At 45.1% G+C, this 12,347-nt stretch overlaps 2 protein-coding genes across 2 annotated transcripts; one reads left to right on the forward strand and one right to left on the reverse strand.

The window, feature by feature from the left end:
- Positions 1–6,648: 6,648 nt before the first annotated feature.
- MED31 (mediator complex subunit 31) lies at positions 6,649–9,001 on the forward strand. Its single transcript, XM_068210808.1, has 4 exons — positions 6,649–6,725; positions 7,115–7,192; positions 7,799–7,895; positions 8,637–9,001. Exons 1-4 carry the CDS (start codon positions 6,716–6,718, stop codon positions 8,827–8,829), a joined length of 378 nt encoding a protein of 125 aa, XP_068066909.1. The 5' UTR covers positions 6,649–6,715; the 3' UTR covers positions 8,830–9,001.
- A 929-nt stretch (positions 9,002–9,930) lies between these two features.
- Positions 9,931–12,120, reverse strand: TXNDC17 (thioredoxin domain containing 17). Its single transcript, XM_068210810.1, has 4 exons — positions 11,942–12,120; positions 11,151–11,232; positions 10,803–10,878; positions 9,931–10,216 (listed from the first exon to the last, which is right to left on the reverse strand). The coding sequence occupies exons 1-4, from the start codon at positions 12,081–12,083 to the stop codon at positions 10,148–10,150; spliced, it is 369 nt and encodes a 122-aa protein (XP_068066911.1). The 5' UTR covers positions 12,084–12,120; the 3' UTR covers positions 9,931–10,147.
- Between the last annotated feature and the right edge of the window lie 227 nt (positions 12,121–12,347).

Below are 12,347 nucleotides of genomic sequence, written 5' to 3' on the forward strand. Positions count from 1 at the left end.
ATTGATTTTCATGCTTTTATCTTTTATGCTCTTTCACAGTACTAAGCACCATAAACTGTCAGCTGAATGTTGTTCCCAAGTGCCACCAATGGCTCCCTGATTCCCAGCTGGCTGCATGTGGTGCAGCCTCACACTTCTTCCAGGGAATGGTGGAGCATGTGGATAAACACTCTTCCACTTGCAGAGTCTATCTAAGGAAGAGGCCAGTCCTAGTGCCAAGAATTGGCAGATGAAATATTGCTCACAGATATTTGTCACCACCTGAAACTTATCACAGTATTTTTTTTTTAAGAAAGTGAAACCAGGAACAGTTGAGCACGTTCTGTCCTTTGGCAGTCACCACTTAATGCTGATTGGTATCTCTAGGTATCTAAAGGCATTTGAGAAAGAGACTTTCTCTGCTTTCTGATGGACTTCACAGTGTGAGAACATGTTATTTTTGCCAGATATATGGTGCTTGCTCTGCTCTGCCTGACAAGTAAGACACAGGGGAGCTTGCATGGGTAGATGATACTGAGCTTGGCTATCTCAGTTCATGCAGACTGAAACTCCTCTAAAACCAGTTCCAGCTAAAAGCTGTAGGACAGATAGTTCACTGTGCTGTTTGCAGAAAAGAATGTTCTAAAAGTTTCTTGAAAGGAAGAGATTGCTCTCACCTCAGCTAGTGAAGAGCTTCACTCTGTTGCTGGACAAGAAGGAAGCAAATGCTGTTTTCATCAATAGTCACACAGGGTGATTCATGGTCAGGAGTGCTGGGCCAGGGAAGTGTGCATGTGGGGTAATAAAGAGTGTTGAGTTTATTGTAACTGTGAAGTATTGGATGTGTCACCTCTCTGTACTGTTAGTAGCAGTTTCTTTTTGAGAGACTTCTATGATATCCTGTGATTGATTCATATTTAATTTAAATGGGTGAGTTGCATAATTAGAGCCTGGCAAATAAAAACTTTCTAGAACTGTCTCCCCTGCTGTGTAACATAGTGGACCACTTGTTTCTGCATTAGCTTCCACTGTAGCACACTGTTGCCCCAGCCCCTGTAGGATCCAGGAAGGTACACGCTGTAGTGAATAATGCAAATCAGAGATTTGGACACCACTTTTAAGTGTCTTCAGACCTGAATATCGCTGGTTTCTCTTCTTTCATCAGCTAAGTGACAACTCAAGTTTGCATCTCTGAAGATGTTCAGGTGGGACCAAATCAGGTGGCATACCCTACGAACTGTCTCATTCATTTCAGAGTAAAGGATTGTAAGAATCTAAGAAACACAACCAGTTTTTAAGAATTAATGTTTTACAAACTTTCCAATATAACAGGCACAAATGAGCTTTTCTTCAGCAGCAAGCATGCATGGTGTCCTGTTCCAGTGCCCTGAGTAAATACACGTTGCTTGCAGTGGACAATGCAAGGAGAATTGCTTTGTGACTAGATCTGGTTTACAGCCCCTTCAGCTGCAGACAAGTATCATAGAAACTTACCAGACATGGCACTGGTTTTGTTGCTCATCAAAGAAATATTGTTTTAGATGCAGAAGTTGTGATGGTCCTACGGTAGTGGCATAAAAGAATCCGTTTGCCCCTCACTTTAAAACATGCACCCCCAGCACCCGCAGAAAACATGGGAGGATCCTCAGTGTGGGCTTTGTCAGGGTGGGTTATTCAGCCACCCTGAGTGAGCAAGCAATTCCCATTTTACCATATGAGGGCAGAGTGTGATTCTTTGTGGTCAGTGAGTCTGTCAGCTGGCCAGCTGGCAGTGCCGCCTCTAAGGAGCTAAATTAATGCTTTCTTATTTTCTGCCCACTCTCTATGGATCCTTGGCTTTTCCTTTCTTCTCTCAAAATACCAATTTACCAAAATATCAAGTTGCTAATGCTGTTTCTGCAAATACTGAGTGTCCTAAACCTGCAGCATTGTGATCTGGGCTGCTGTTGCACAGGGTTCCTGCCTGGTCATGTACTAGTGTGCAAACTTGTTCCCACAGTGTACTAGTGCTTGGGAATGGTCTCACAACTGTGAATGGGTTCATGAATTACCAAACGACAAGAAAACATACAAGGAGAGAACAAAGGTATTTCCTGCCCATATGTTGAACGTTTAGATCTGTGAAATAGAGAAGAAAAACCTTTCAGCATTGTCTACATGATTAGAAGAAGTCCCCAAGATGAAGAGTGGTTCAGATTTGTTGGTGTCATCCACTGAGTTCAGAGCAGCGAGTAGTGCATTCCAGTTGAGTTCTGATCTCATTTGAACTCAGTGTTTGGCTTATTCAGCCTTTGTTTTCCAGCTCAGGTGTGTTGCCACTTGAAATAGCAATAACCTGGCTGTAGCCAAACCCAGCATTTGCTGACAAAGTTGGAATTGGACAGTTGGTGAAAATCAGCCCAGAAAAAGAAATAGAGCACTGAATCAGTCTTAGCCAAAATGCAGCAGTGGTTTCTCTTCCTTTTTAGTAGTGACATATTGTTTACATTTTTACATACTTCACATCATTTTTTTCCCCTGAGTGTCTGTGCTAAATATGTGAAGAAGTGGGTGGCAATGAATCCTGATCCCTTGGATCAAGTGACAGAGTTTTCACAATGTTTTCCAGCATGGGTGAATAAATGTGTGACTTTAGACAAGTCTGATCAATCTCTTTGTGCCATTGAGAGGTTTTCAACACTTCTTTGCCTTGCACCACAAGGCCACCAGTCTCCTGCAAGATTTAGGCTCAGCATTTGTCTGCATGGTTTAATGGCAGGGTGCTGATTCTCCTCTGCCCAGAAGAACCATCCCAGTGGCAGCTCTTCAGTGTCAGATCAGACCTCCCCCTTTGTGTATCTGTGCTGGCCCCTGAGTGAAGGGTCTGTGGCACAGAGAGGGCTTGCCATGCACTGCAGACTGCCTCTGCTTGGCAGAAATTCTGAGGGAAATACAGCCCTTACCACTGGGAACACAGAGTAAAGGTAGGCATGCCATGCTGCCCTGAGGTGATTGGGGACTGCTTAATACAACGTTTGGTAGTTATTTAAAAATAGAGCTGACTATACTGAAGCTATTTTTGCCCATTTAGGTTTTTCTAGAGCACTTAGTCAATAGCTGCCCATTTATTATGGTGTAAATGTAGATTTACATTTACTGTAGATTGTGGCCTGAAGAAAGAGGCTCTTTCTTCTGTCAGAGAAAAGATGTTATCCTTCCCCAGTTTACTTCAGTGCTTTATTTACCCACACAAAATTATTTCCCAGTCTTATTTGGCACATGGCACTTCAATGAGTTTTCATAAGCTGCTTCAGTTAGTGTGAGCCTCATTACAATGTTCATAAAACTTTTTTTATAGACAAACCGTTTTCTTGAAAGAACTGAATGTTCCATATACTAAATCTAATTTATTGTCGTTTCCTTTGTAAGCTTTTCTTTGAGAACAATAACGTGGGTTGGGTCTTAGCAAATATTTTAGAAAGCCAGCTGAAGATCAAATTTCCACCAGAAACAAAGTTAACACAACCTTTCAATTAAGGAATTATTATTCTGGAGGAAATTTCTATTTTACTTCAATATTTTGCCTTGGGTATACGGTCAGAAATCAGAAACATAGGAATGTATATGACTCCTGGCAAATGGCTGACTTCAAATTCACCTGCTGTCCACGTGTCCTAATAGAAGCCCTCACATATTTTTAACCAACTTATTATCGAAAAACATAAAATGCTTTCTGACACATGACATTTAATCTTGAATTTATCTTTGAATTCTAGTGTTTGTCTGAAGCTGGAGGAGTATCACAGTCACAGAAGTACATGTGCCAGTGCCTTCAATACACCAGTCGTTTCACACTATTTCATCCAGTTTGCAGCTTGCTTGAATGGTATTTGGCATCTGCAGATGAAGTGGTTGCACCATGACTGTTACTGGCTGCCTTCTGAAATGCACATTACCTGCCAGTTTCTTGACCTCAAAAAAGAGAACTTAGTGAAGAGTTAAGCCTTTAATTAAATATGTTCTGACAATTGTTTTAGTCACTGAAAACTATGATTTTGTTTCTATTGAATTACAATTATAGCATTGGAGTAAAAAAATTGCAGACTTTGTGCTCGCTTGTTATATATATAACATAATGCATACTCTGCCCTCTGTTATTTAACCATATTTGAAGCAGGATGCTCTCCATCTACAGGAGCTATCTTGCATTCTGTGGGTAAAATCCTGTCAGATGTCCATGTTAGTATCAGTTTGCATTCTGTTCCAAAGCATTGGGTAAATCGGGGTGAACAAGAGGGGATGTCTTGGGTTTCATGCACTGGTGTAAAACACTTCCCTGTTTCATCTCACTTGATCAGTTTTCAGTGATGAAATTGCTGGACCTTTTTTCTCTCTGGTGCAAATGCACTGCACTATGGTGTCACAGAGGAATCTTTTGCAGCATTTCTCTTCCTCAGTGTTAACTTTCAAGATTCAACAGCATGCCAGATGAGACTTTACTTTCTCTTGTCTCATAAAACTTTGGTGCTTCAGGTCCCAGAAGTGGCTCAATTTAAGAGCTGTGTCTCTATGCCAGTTCTAATGAGTCAAGATAAACTTATTGTCCTAAACCATCACATTTCTGGGCAGGCAACAGCAATGACAGCAGTCTAGTCTCTATGAAAGGAGAAACAGAGGCAGCATTGTCATCCTTGTTCTATGACAATAAGACAAATTTCTGGCTCGCATTTATATTACACACACCCTGCAAGTTTGGCCCACCTGACATTTAAAAACAAAACAAAGCAAAACAAAAAAACCCTCAAACTTCTCTTAGAGAATGCTCTCATATATAAAATCCTTTATTCTATAAAATCTCATATACTAAAATCCTGATTTTCAATTTTGTTCCTAATTTTGATGGACAAGAATTGAGATGTTTGACTCAACTCGGGCAAACCTACATTGTAATTTATTTTTGTGACCAATCCTTTTTTAGGATTCTCTCCTCTGAAGTCACTCTTGGGAGAGAAATCCTGTTCTAGAATAGCAATGCAGACACGTGGGATCTATTTGATCTCTTATTTTAGCTCAAAGTCTGTGTTTACTGGGGAGTGACTTGTTATGTTTTGATATAGTAATAGTAGTATTTCACAACCACTAAAATGTTGCCTAAGAAAGCAACCTTTTTTTATTAAGAAACAACTATGCATGAATCCTTTTTATATGGTTTTTGTAAAGCAATTCCCAGGGAAAAATTCATACTGCATAGGAAAATATAGTATTACAGAAAATTGCTATGTTGGATGCCAAAAGTACTTCAACAAATGAAAATTGAAAATAATTAAAACAACAAAAAAAAGAAGAAATGAGAAGGATTTCAGGTAAGTCTGTAGAGATTGCTTCCACTGCTGCTGCTCACTCATGAAGCATTTGCTTATTAGTGTTTTTACTCTGAAACAACTGTGTTTTAATTAATGAAGAATTAAGTGCAGAGGTTGACAGAAATCTCCTTGGCTGACTGTAAAGTCACTACGAAAAACAAACAAACAAATAAACCCCGCAAAGCTCCAAACTTTGTCCAATATTTACCATTAAACTTTAAATACAGGTTAGTGTTTTACTGTCGATTCTCTCCACTTCCTTTTGCTCTGGAAGTGACGAACAGTGGCTTTGTCTAGTACAAAGCTAAAATGCATGTTCTGCAAATACAAACAAACCTTCATCCTCTTTATCCTTCCCAGCTGAAGGGTTTTCCGGGGAAAAAAACATGCCTGGAACACTGACCCCGAAGCCACATTCTAATGGCTCTGGGACTGACTGGACTCTGTGGCAAACGGACAAAACACTCCCCGTGTTCCTGTCAGAAGGAATGTTCGTGTTCGGGAAGAGCCGTAGGAGCTGCTGTCCCAGGAATGTCACTCTGCACGTGCACTGGATCCCCTGGCACAAGCAGCGCGTGTGTGACCCGGCTTTTTTCACTCGGTGAAATCCTGCAGGGCTGGAGGCTGCCGCAGGAAAAAGCGATTGATGTAAAACGGAGTGCTGGTTGTTTAGAAATGCCTTGGTTTGTACTTTAATGATTTCTGAGCTCTCTGGGCTTTGCCGTGAACTGCAGCAGGGCACCGTGAGAAGGAAGGAATTTGTACAGTGCCATATTCAGTGTGGGGTTTATTTGGATACTCTTTCCAAGAGCAGCTGCTCGGTGCCCTGCTGCTGTATCCCAGCAGGAGCTGCTGTTTGACCGCGGGAGAGAGGGACTGGCGTCGGCTGTGCCGAGCTCCCCGCTCCCGAGGGCTCGCAGGCTGCTCCGCCGGGCAGCCACGGGGAAGGGCTGCGAGCAGCGCGCGGCCCTGGCGAGACCCGGGAGGCCGGGAAACCCGGCCCGTAAAACGGCCCGCAATGTCAGTGCCTAGGGCCGAGTGCGAAGGACTCTGTGGGGCACACGGCCGGGATCGGGACCGGGACCGGGAGCGGGAGCGGGACCGGGAGCGGGACCAGGACCGGGACCGGGAGCGGGACCGGGACCGGGAGCGGGACCGGGAACGAACGGTGTCTCCAAGAGCCGCCTCCAGCGCAGCAGGGACGCTGCGCACAAGAGACCATTCCGCATCCGCACCGTGTCCGGAGCGGAGGCCGGCCGCGCCAGGCCGCCGCCGCCCCGGGCCGCCGCCGTTGCTAGGCAACGGCCGCTGCGTTCCCAGAGTGCTTAGCGTTGCGTTTCGCCGGGCCGTCGGCAGGGGGCGGGCTCGCCGCCGCCGGTGTGCGCGCCGCGGACATGGACGCAGGTGCGGGAGCGAGCGGGGCCGGAGCGGGGCCGGGAGGAGCCCCGGGAGGAGCCCCGAGGGGAGCCCCGGGAGGAGCCCCGGGAGGAGCCCCGGGGGGAGCCCCGTGGGGCCGCTGTCGCGGCCGCCCAGGCCCCCAGAGCGCCGGGTGTGACGGGCCCGCGCAGGCCGAGGGCGGCCGCCGCACGGCGCGGGGGCCCCTCGGAGCCCGCAGCCCCAAGGCCTCTCCCGGGCTTGCCCCGGCCAGGCCGGCCCCGCGCGCTGTGCGGTTCGCTGCCGCCGGCCGCGGCCCTCGCCCACCCTAGCCCGCTTTGGCCCCCGCTGACACTCGACTGCCATTATTTTCAGTCTGTTGTGTGGGTCCAGTTCTTACTGGTTTTTTCTCGAATCAGATGATACAGGAAATCGACTTCGATTCCAGTTGGAGCTGGAGTTTGTTCAGTGTCTGGCAAACCCAAATTACCTCAACTGTGAGTACTTAAAGGACCTGGATAAGTTAATAATAGTGTAATGATGTTTATTGTTACTGGTAATGTTTAATATGGAGAGAGGGCTAAACAAAGAAAAGGCTTTTCACAGCATAAAACTAGCCTGTAAATAATTTGTTTAACAGGTGGATTTTTTTTTTAAATGCAAAGTCTTTTGTTGGTTGGAATGCAAAAAAAAAAAAAAAAAAAAAGCATTTATTTGATGGAGGAAGAAAATAACAAGTTCCAGTCTGTTATTAAAAAGTAATGTAAAGTTAACAGCATTCCTTCATCTGAAAACAGAATTGTACTAATGTGAATAGTTTTAGGTACTATGTATAACTCATTGCTAATTTTGATGCTAAAGTCAAAATTTTTGTATTTCAAAAAGCTGTTCCATTCAATAAAAGATACAAACTGTAAGGGGGATGAGACCAATCTATTATTGTTGACATAAAAATCTTATTTTGACCTGTGGTTTTTTAATTTGCCAAATATAAATTATTGAAATTTGATTGTAATGAGAAAGTTTTGACTTTGTGATTTTTTTCAAGTGGGCTGATATTTTACACCCATCTGTAACTGTCTATTCCTTATTTGTCATTTCAGTTCTTGCACAAAGAGGCTACTTCAAAGATAAAGCTTTTGTAAATTATCTTAAATATTTACTTTATTGGAAAGAACCTGAATATGCAAAATACCTGAAGTAAGTGCTAAATTCCCTTAAGTTTCTCCATTTTAATGGTTTGGCATTGACCTCATTTTACACACTGTACAGCAGCACGTTAGGATTTCATTTTTGCCTGTAACGTTACTTTTGTCCTCCCTGCAACATAGATTATGCAAGATTATGGTCATATGCAATGTAGATTTTCCTGGTTCCAGTAGTCCACATGTAGCAGCAATGGGCAAATATATAAAAATTTCATGAGTTTTGCATAGAATCTTCCTTTAAAAGCTTAATCTGCATTTTCAATGGGTTTAAAATCAAGCTATTGAACATTAGGGTAAAAAAGCAGTAAATGCATTTTAAGATCAATTTTGCATTATTGATGCTTACATGAGACAAAAGATGATTTTGTGTTTTTGCAAGTGTGCAAATTCCTTCCGCTTTTGGGAAAATGGTTTTGGTCGCCTTTCATTGGGCTCTGGAAAGAGGCCTTGTAAAGCCTGTTGGATGGATGGACGGACGGATTTGGTCTATCAAACCAAGCCATTGGGGAAGCTACTCTAAGTAAGCAGGAATGTGCATTTATTACTGGGATTGGATTCCTTGTTTCCTGGCCTGATGCTGCAGTTACCAAGTCACAGTGTTCATGCTGAAGTGGTTTCACACTTGGGTAAAGCACATACCAGTCAAAACTAACGACCCACAGAAGTACTGGAGACTCTAGATTTAGCGTCCCTTGTAAAAACCTGTATTAAAGTGTGTTTATTTTTAACCCAGGTATCCTCAATGTCTGCATATGCTAGAGCTGCTCCAGTATGAACATTTCCGCAAAGAGCTGGTCAATGCTCAGTGTGCCAAATTTATAGATGAGCAACAGATCCTCCACTGGCAGCACTATTCCCGGAAAAGGATGCGCCTCCAGCAGGCACTGGCTGAGCAGCAGCAACAAAACAACACCTCTGTAAAATGAAAAGCACACGGAGTAGTGATGATAAGGTGTACTTTGTGTTAGTATTTATAGGAGATGAATGAACTCTTGTGCAAGTTTGGCTCTGGCTCTGTCCCTTTTATTTGAATTTATCAAGTGACTGGGGTTTTTGTTTCATCAACTCTTTTAAAAACTAATAAACATCTGCAATTTATTTTATAGCATGGACAATTTTGTAAGAACTTTACTACAATAGTTATCAATTCCTCTTGATTTTGAAAACAAAATCTAGATTTGTCACTTACTAACTATCTACACAGAAGTGTAGCTCTAAAGGCTGTTCCTAGGAAGCCTTTTCCCTGGAGAATAATGATGTGTCTTGAAGTGTCACTAAGAACTCCCTACTACTTACAGCTCTGGGACAGGCAAAGGTGAAGTGATGATAGACAAAGTCAAAATTGTGCAGTTTTTCCTTGAAACCAAGCTGAGCTATTACATGTCACTTCTGTTTCCCTGGCAGTCATTGTTGATGGAACTTTGTTTTCCTTACAGCACATTGTACGGATAGAAATCAGGGGTGTACACAGTGGAGCAGAGGTAAGTGCTGATAAACTCTGCAGGATAGAGAAGGAAGCAAGCTGTAGCTGTCTCTGTTCTATTAAACTCAGCTTCCTTGAAGCTTGGCCTCTGCCTGTGCAGCAGTGGCTGCTCTTGAGTCTCTTTACACTCCATGTAACAAGAACAGGGTGTGTGGGGAAACGTGCCATTGCTTGGAGTGTTGGAGAAACACTTACCATTTATTCCTGTATAGTTTTTTATTCTAAGAACATAGCTCTTGGCAGCTGCCAGGGTATTAATTTTCATATTTTCAGACTGTATTTCTGGTGCATTCAAGTTGTATTTCATGTCCTTGTAGGAGTAGGTACTCCAGCTGTCAGCCATCACATTATCACACTTGGACTGAACAGATAAGCCATTAAACATCTTTGGCATTGAAAATTTATCTTAACAGTTTCAGTAATTATGTGGTCAGGCTTAGGAAGGCAGTCTTTCTGTTTCTCCCCTTCCTGCTTACTCGCTGTAAGTGTAACTTTGTAGTTATACTTCAGTAAGTGCAGGCTAATCTGAGTTTCTGAAAAGAGGTTGTTCACAAACTCAAGTTTATTTGGACGTGAAAGGAAAGATACAGTTTTTCTTGTAAGATTTTAGTGTAAGGTTTGGACCCAGAATTTCAGGACATTTATCTTGACTAGTCCAAAGTAATTAATCATTAAAGTTTTAACAAAGGTCAGTAATTCCTTGAAAGGACAGTGCAGTAACTGAGACTACCATCTTCATCAATGATTGACTAGTGAGGGCTTTAGTCTTCGGTAAACAACATACGCACAAGCTCTGCTTTAAAACATTCTTCTTCAACCAGCTTCTGAGGCTGAAAGAAAAGTTCATAATTAAAAATCCTGCTCTAGCTGAGAGCCATTTGTACATACTAACATTAGCCACATCCAGCAACTTTGTCCTGGGAAGTGAGGTAGTGTGGGTGGAACAAGAAAGGTAACTACAACTGAAACATTCCTGAGGGTCTTCTGGCCTTGGAAGAGGCATTTCTAAGAAAGTAATTGCTAATTTAACTAACATGTACAAGTTACAACTTGAGCTGCAGTCTGAGTCTCACTCCCATAGTTCAGTGTTTGGATTTTTCAAAAGTTGAGCTGCAAATCAGGAACAGTAACAATATGTAGCTAAGAAGTTTCTCAACCCCTCAAGCACTATGAGCCAAGTGCACGTGTTCCCTTTACTGCATGTTTATTATAGACATTACATAATAACCAGAATGGTTCTCTCTTGAGGAACTGTTTGAGTGAGGACCAGGGAGCAGAAGAGCTGTTTAGAATGCTCTGGTCGCCTTGAACAAGAGAGGGTTCTCAGAGAATACAAGTGACTAATTCATTTACAGCACTAAATTCCTGCCAGGTCCCCATCTCAATGCTTGTAGATCCAGAACATAAATCACTTACTGTTCCATATTTAAGTAGCGTTGGCACTCCTGTTAGTTTCAGATTCCTCCTGAATTCATTGTTGGGATCTTTCCAGCTGTTCAGAAAGAAGGTGTTAAGCACAGCTTGTAGAGGGGCATTTTTAAGTTAAAATAGCTTCAAAATTATTCAAAGGCCTTTGCCGCACATCTTCCCAATGCCCTTCTCAAAACAAGCATGCAGATAGGTTATGTCAGAGATGGTGAAGACCTCAGCAAATGATTGACTCTTTACAGAAAAGGACAGCTCAGCCAGTTTCTTCAACAGGTTAACCACCAGTCCACCAAGAAAACAAAGTCATCCCATTTGTCAGCATTCAAAGGTACTTACTAGGGTCTATCTCCTACTAGACAGTAGATGAAAACTGACTCATCAGGCAGGTTATGAAGTTCCTTCCTCACAACTGGCTCAGCTACAAAATAATTTAAAAAATCTGTTAGTACTAAGTACTCATGCTACAGAATCACATGGATATACTTGGACCAGCAAGGCTGCTAATTAATGTTCTGTCTGCTTTAGTTAGAGATCTGTATTTCGCTGCACCTGGCTAGCCACAAGTTCTTCAGAGTTTATTACATGCTCGAACGCTGACTGGACTTGTGTTGGAGTGAAGGCCAATTTCTTCTCTAAGACGAAGAGAAACACTCGTTCTGTCCTGCCCTGGGTGTGGTAGCCCAGCACAGCGCCCTTCTGCAGGGTGACGGTTCCATAACGCACCTTCATGCCTGCTCAGACCCGTGAAGCCCAGGCAGTTCGGTGCGCTGATTTCTGAGAAGGAACCGCTGCCGCTGGACAGCGTCGGGGCGGGCACTGCGCGCCGCGTGCAGCACAGGTGACACTGCCCGCAGGGCTCACGGCTGTTTGCCTGCTGGGCCGAACGGCCTTCGCCAACAGCCCGTGCCGTTCCCTGGGGGCAGCGAGACGGGCAGCGCGGCAGCTGCGGTCACAGCCCGCCCGGGCCGTTCAGTTCTCCAGGGGAAACGGCGCCTGGAGCCTGGCACCGGCACTGGCACTGCCGTGCCCGCCCGGCACTGTCCGGAAAGGCACCCGGGGCCTCTCCGGCTTTCTCGGGACCGACACGGCCCGTGCCGCAGGCAGGGCGCTCCCCCCACGGGCCTCACCCGTCACGCAGTCGGGACACCAGCTCCTGCCCTCGGCGTCCTTATCGCCGCAGAAGAGCGCGAAGATGGGCCGGCCGTGGTAGCTCTGCGCCGTCCGCACGAACTCGGCGTACCCGCGGACCTGCCTCTCCTCCCAGCCCATGGCGGCAGCAGCGGAGGCTCCGCCCGGCCCGGCCCGCGCGGCCGCCGTAGCTCCGCGCGCTCCCGGCGGCCCCTGCGGCGGCGGGACCGGGTTCGAACGGCGCCGGGTGCGGCCCGGCCGCCGGCCTGCCTCCCTCCGGCCCTCCGGCCCTCCGGCCTGCCTCCCTCCGGCCTGCCTCCCTCCGGCCTGCCTCCCCCCTGGCCCTCCGTCCGTCCCTCCCTCGCGGAAGCGCCCGGGGCCCGCCGGTGCCGGCCCGGACGCCGT

This window comes from Anomalospiza imberbis, chromosome 20, assembly GCF_031753505.1.
Source record: "Anomalospiza imberbis isolate Cuckoo-Finch-1a 21T00152 chromosome 20, ASM3175350v1, whole genome shotgun sequence".
Lineage (NCBI taxonomy): Eukaryota > Metazoa > Chordata > Aves > Passeriformes > Viduidae > Anomalospiza > Anomalospiza imberbis.

Coding starts and splice junctions, on each gene's coding strand:
- MED31 (XM_068210808.1), top strand. Junction 7,193..7,798: donor AAACCCAAATTACCTCAACT/GTGAGTACTTAA, acceptor TTGTCATTTCAG/TTCTTGCACAAAGAGGCTAC. Junction 7,896..8,636: donor GAATATGCAAAATACCTGAA/GTAAGTGCTAAA, acceptor TTTTTAACCCAG/GTATCCTCAATGTCTGCATA.
- TXNDC17 (XM_068210810.1), bottom strand. CDS start 12,083: ATGGGCTGGGAGGAGAGGCAGGTCCGCGGGTACGCCGAGTTCGTGCGG. Junction 11,233..11,941: donor GTGTCCCGACTGCGTGACGG/GTGAGGCCCGTG, acceptor ATTATTTTGTAG/CTGAGCCAGTTGTGAGGAAG. Junction 10,879..11,150: donor CTAGTAGGAGATAGACCCTA/GTAAGTACCTTT, acceptor CTTTCTGAACAG/CTGGAAAGATCCCAACAATG.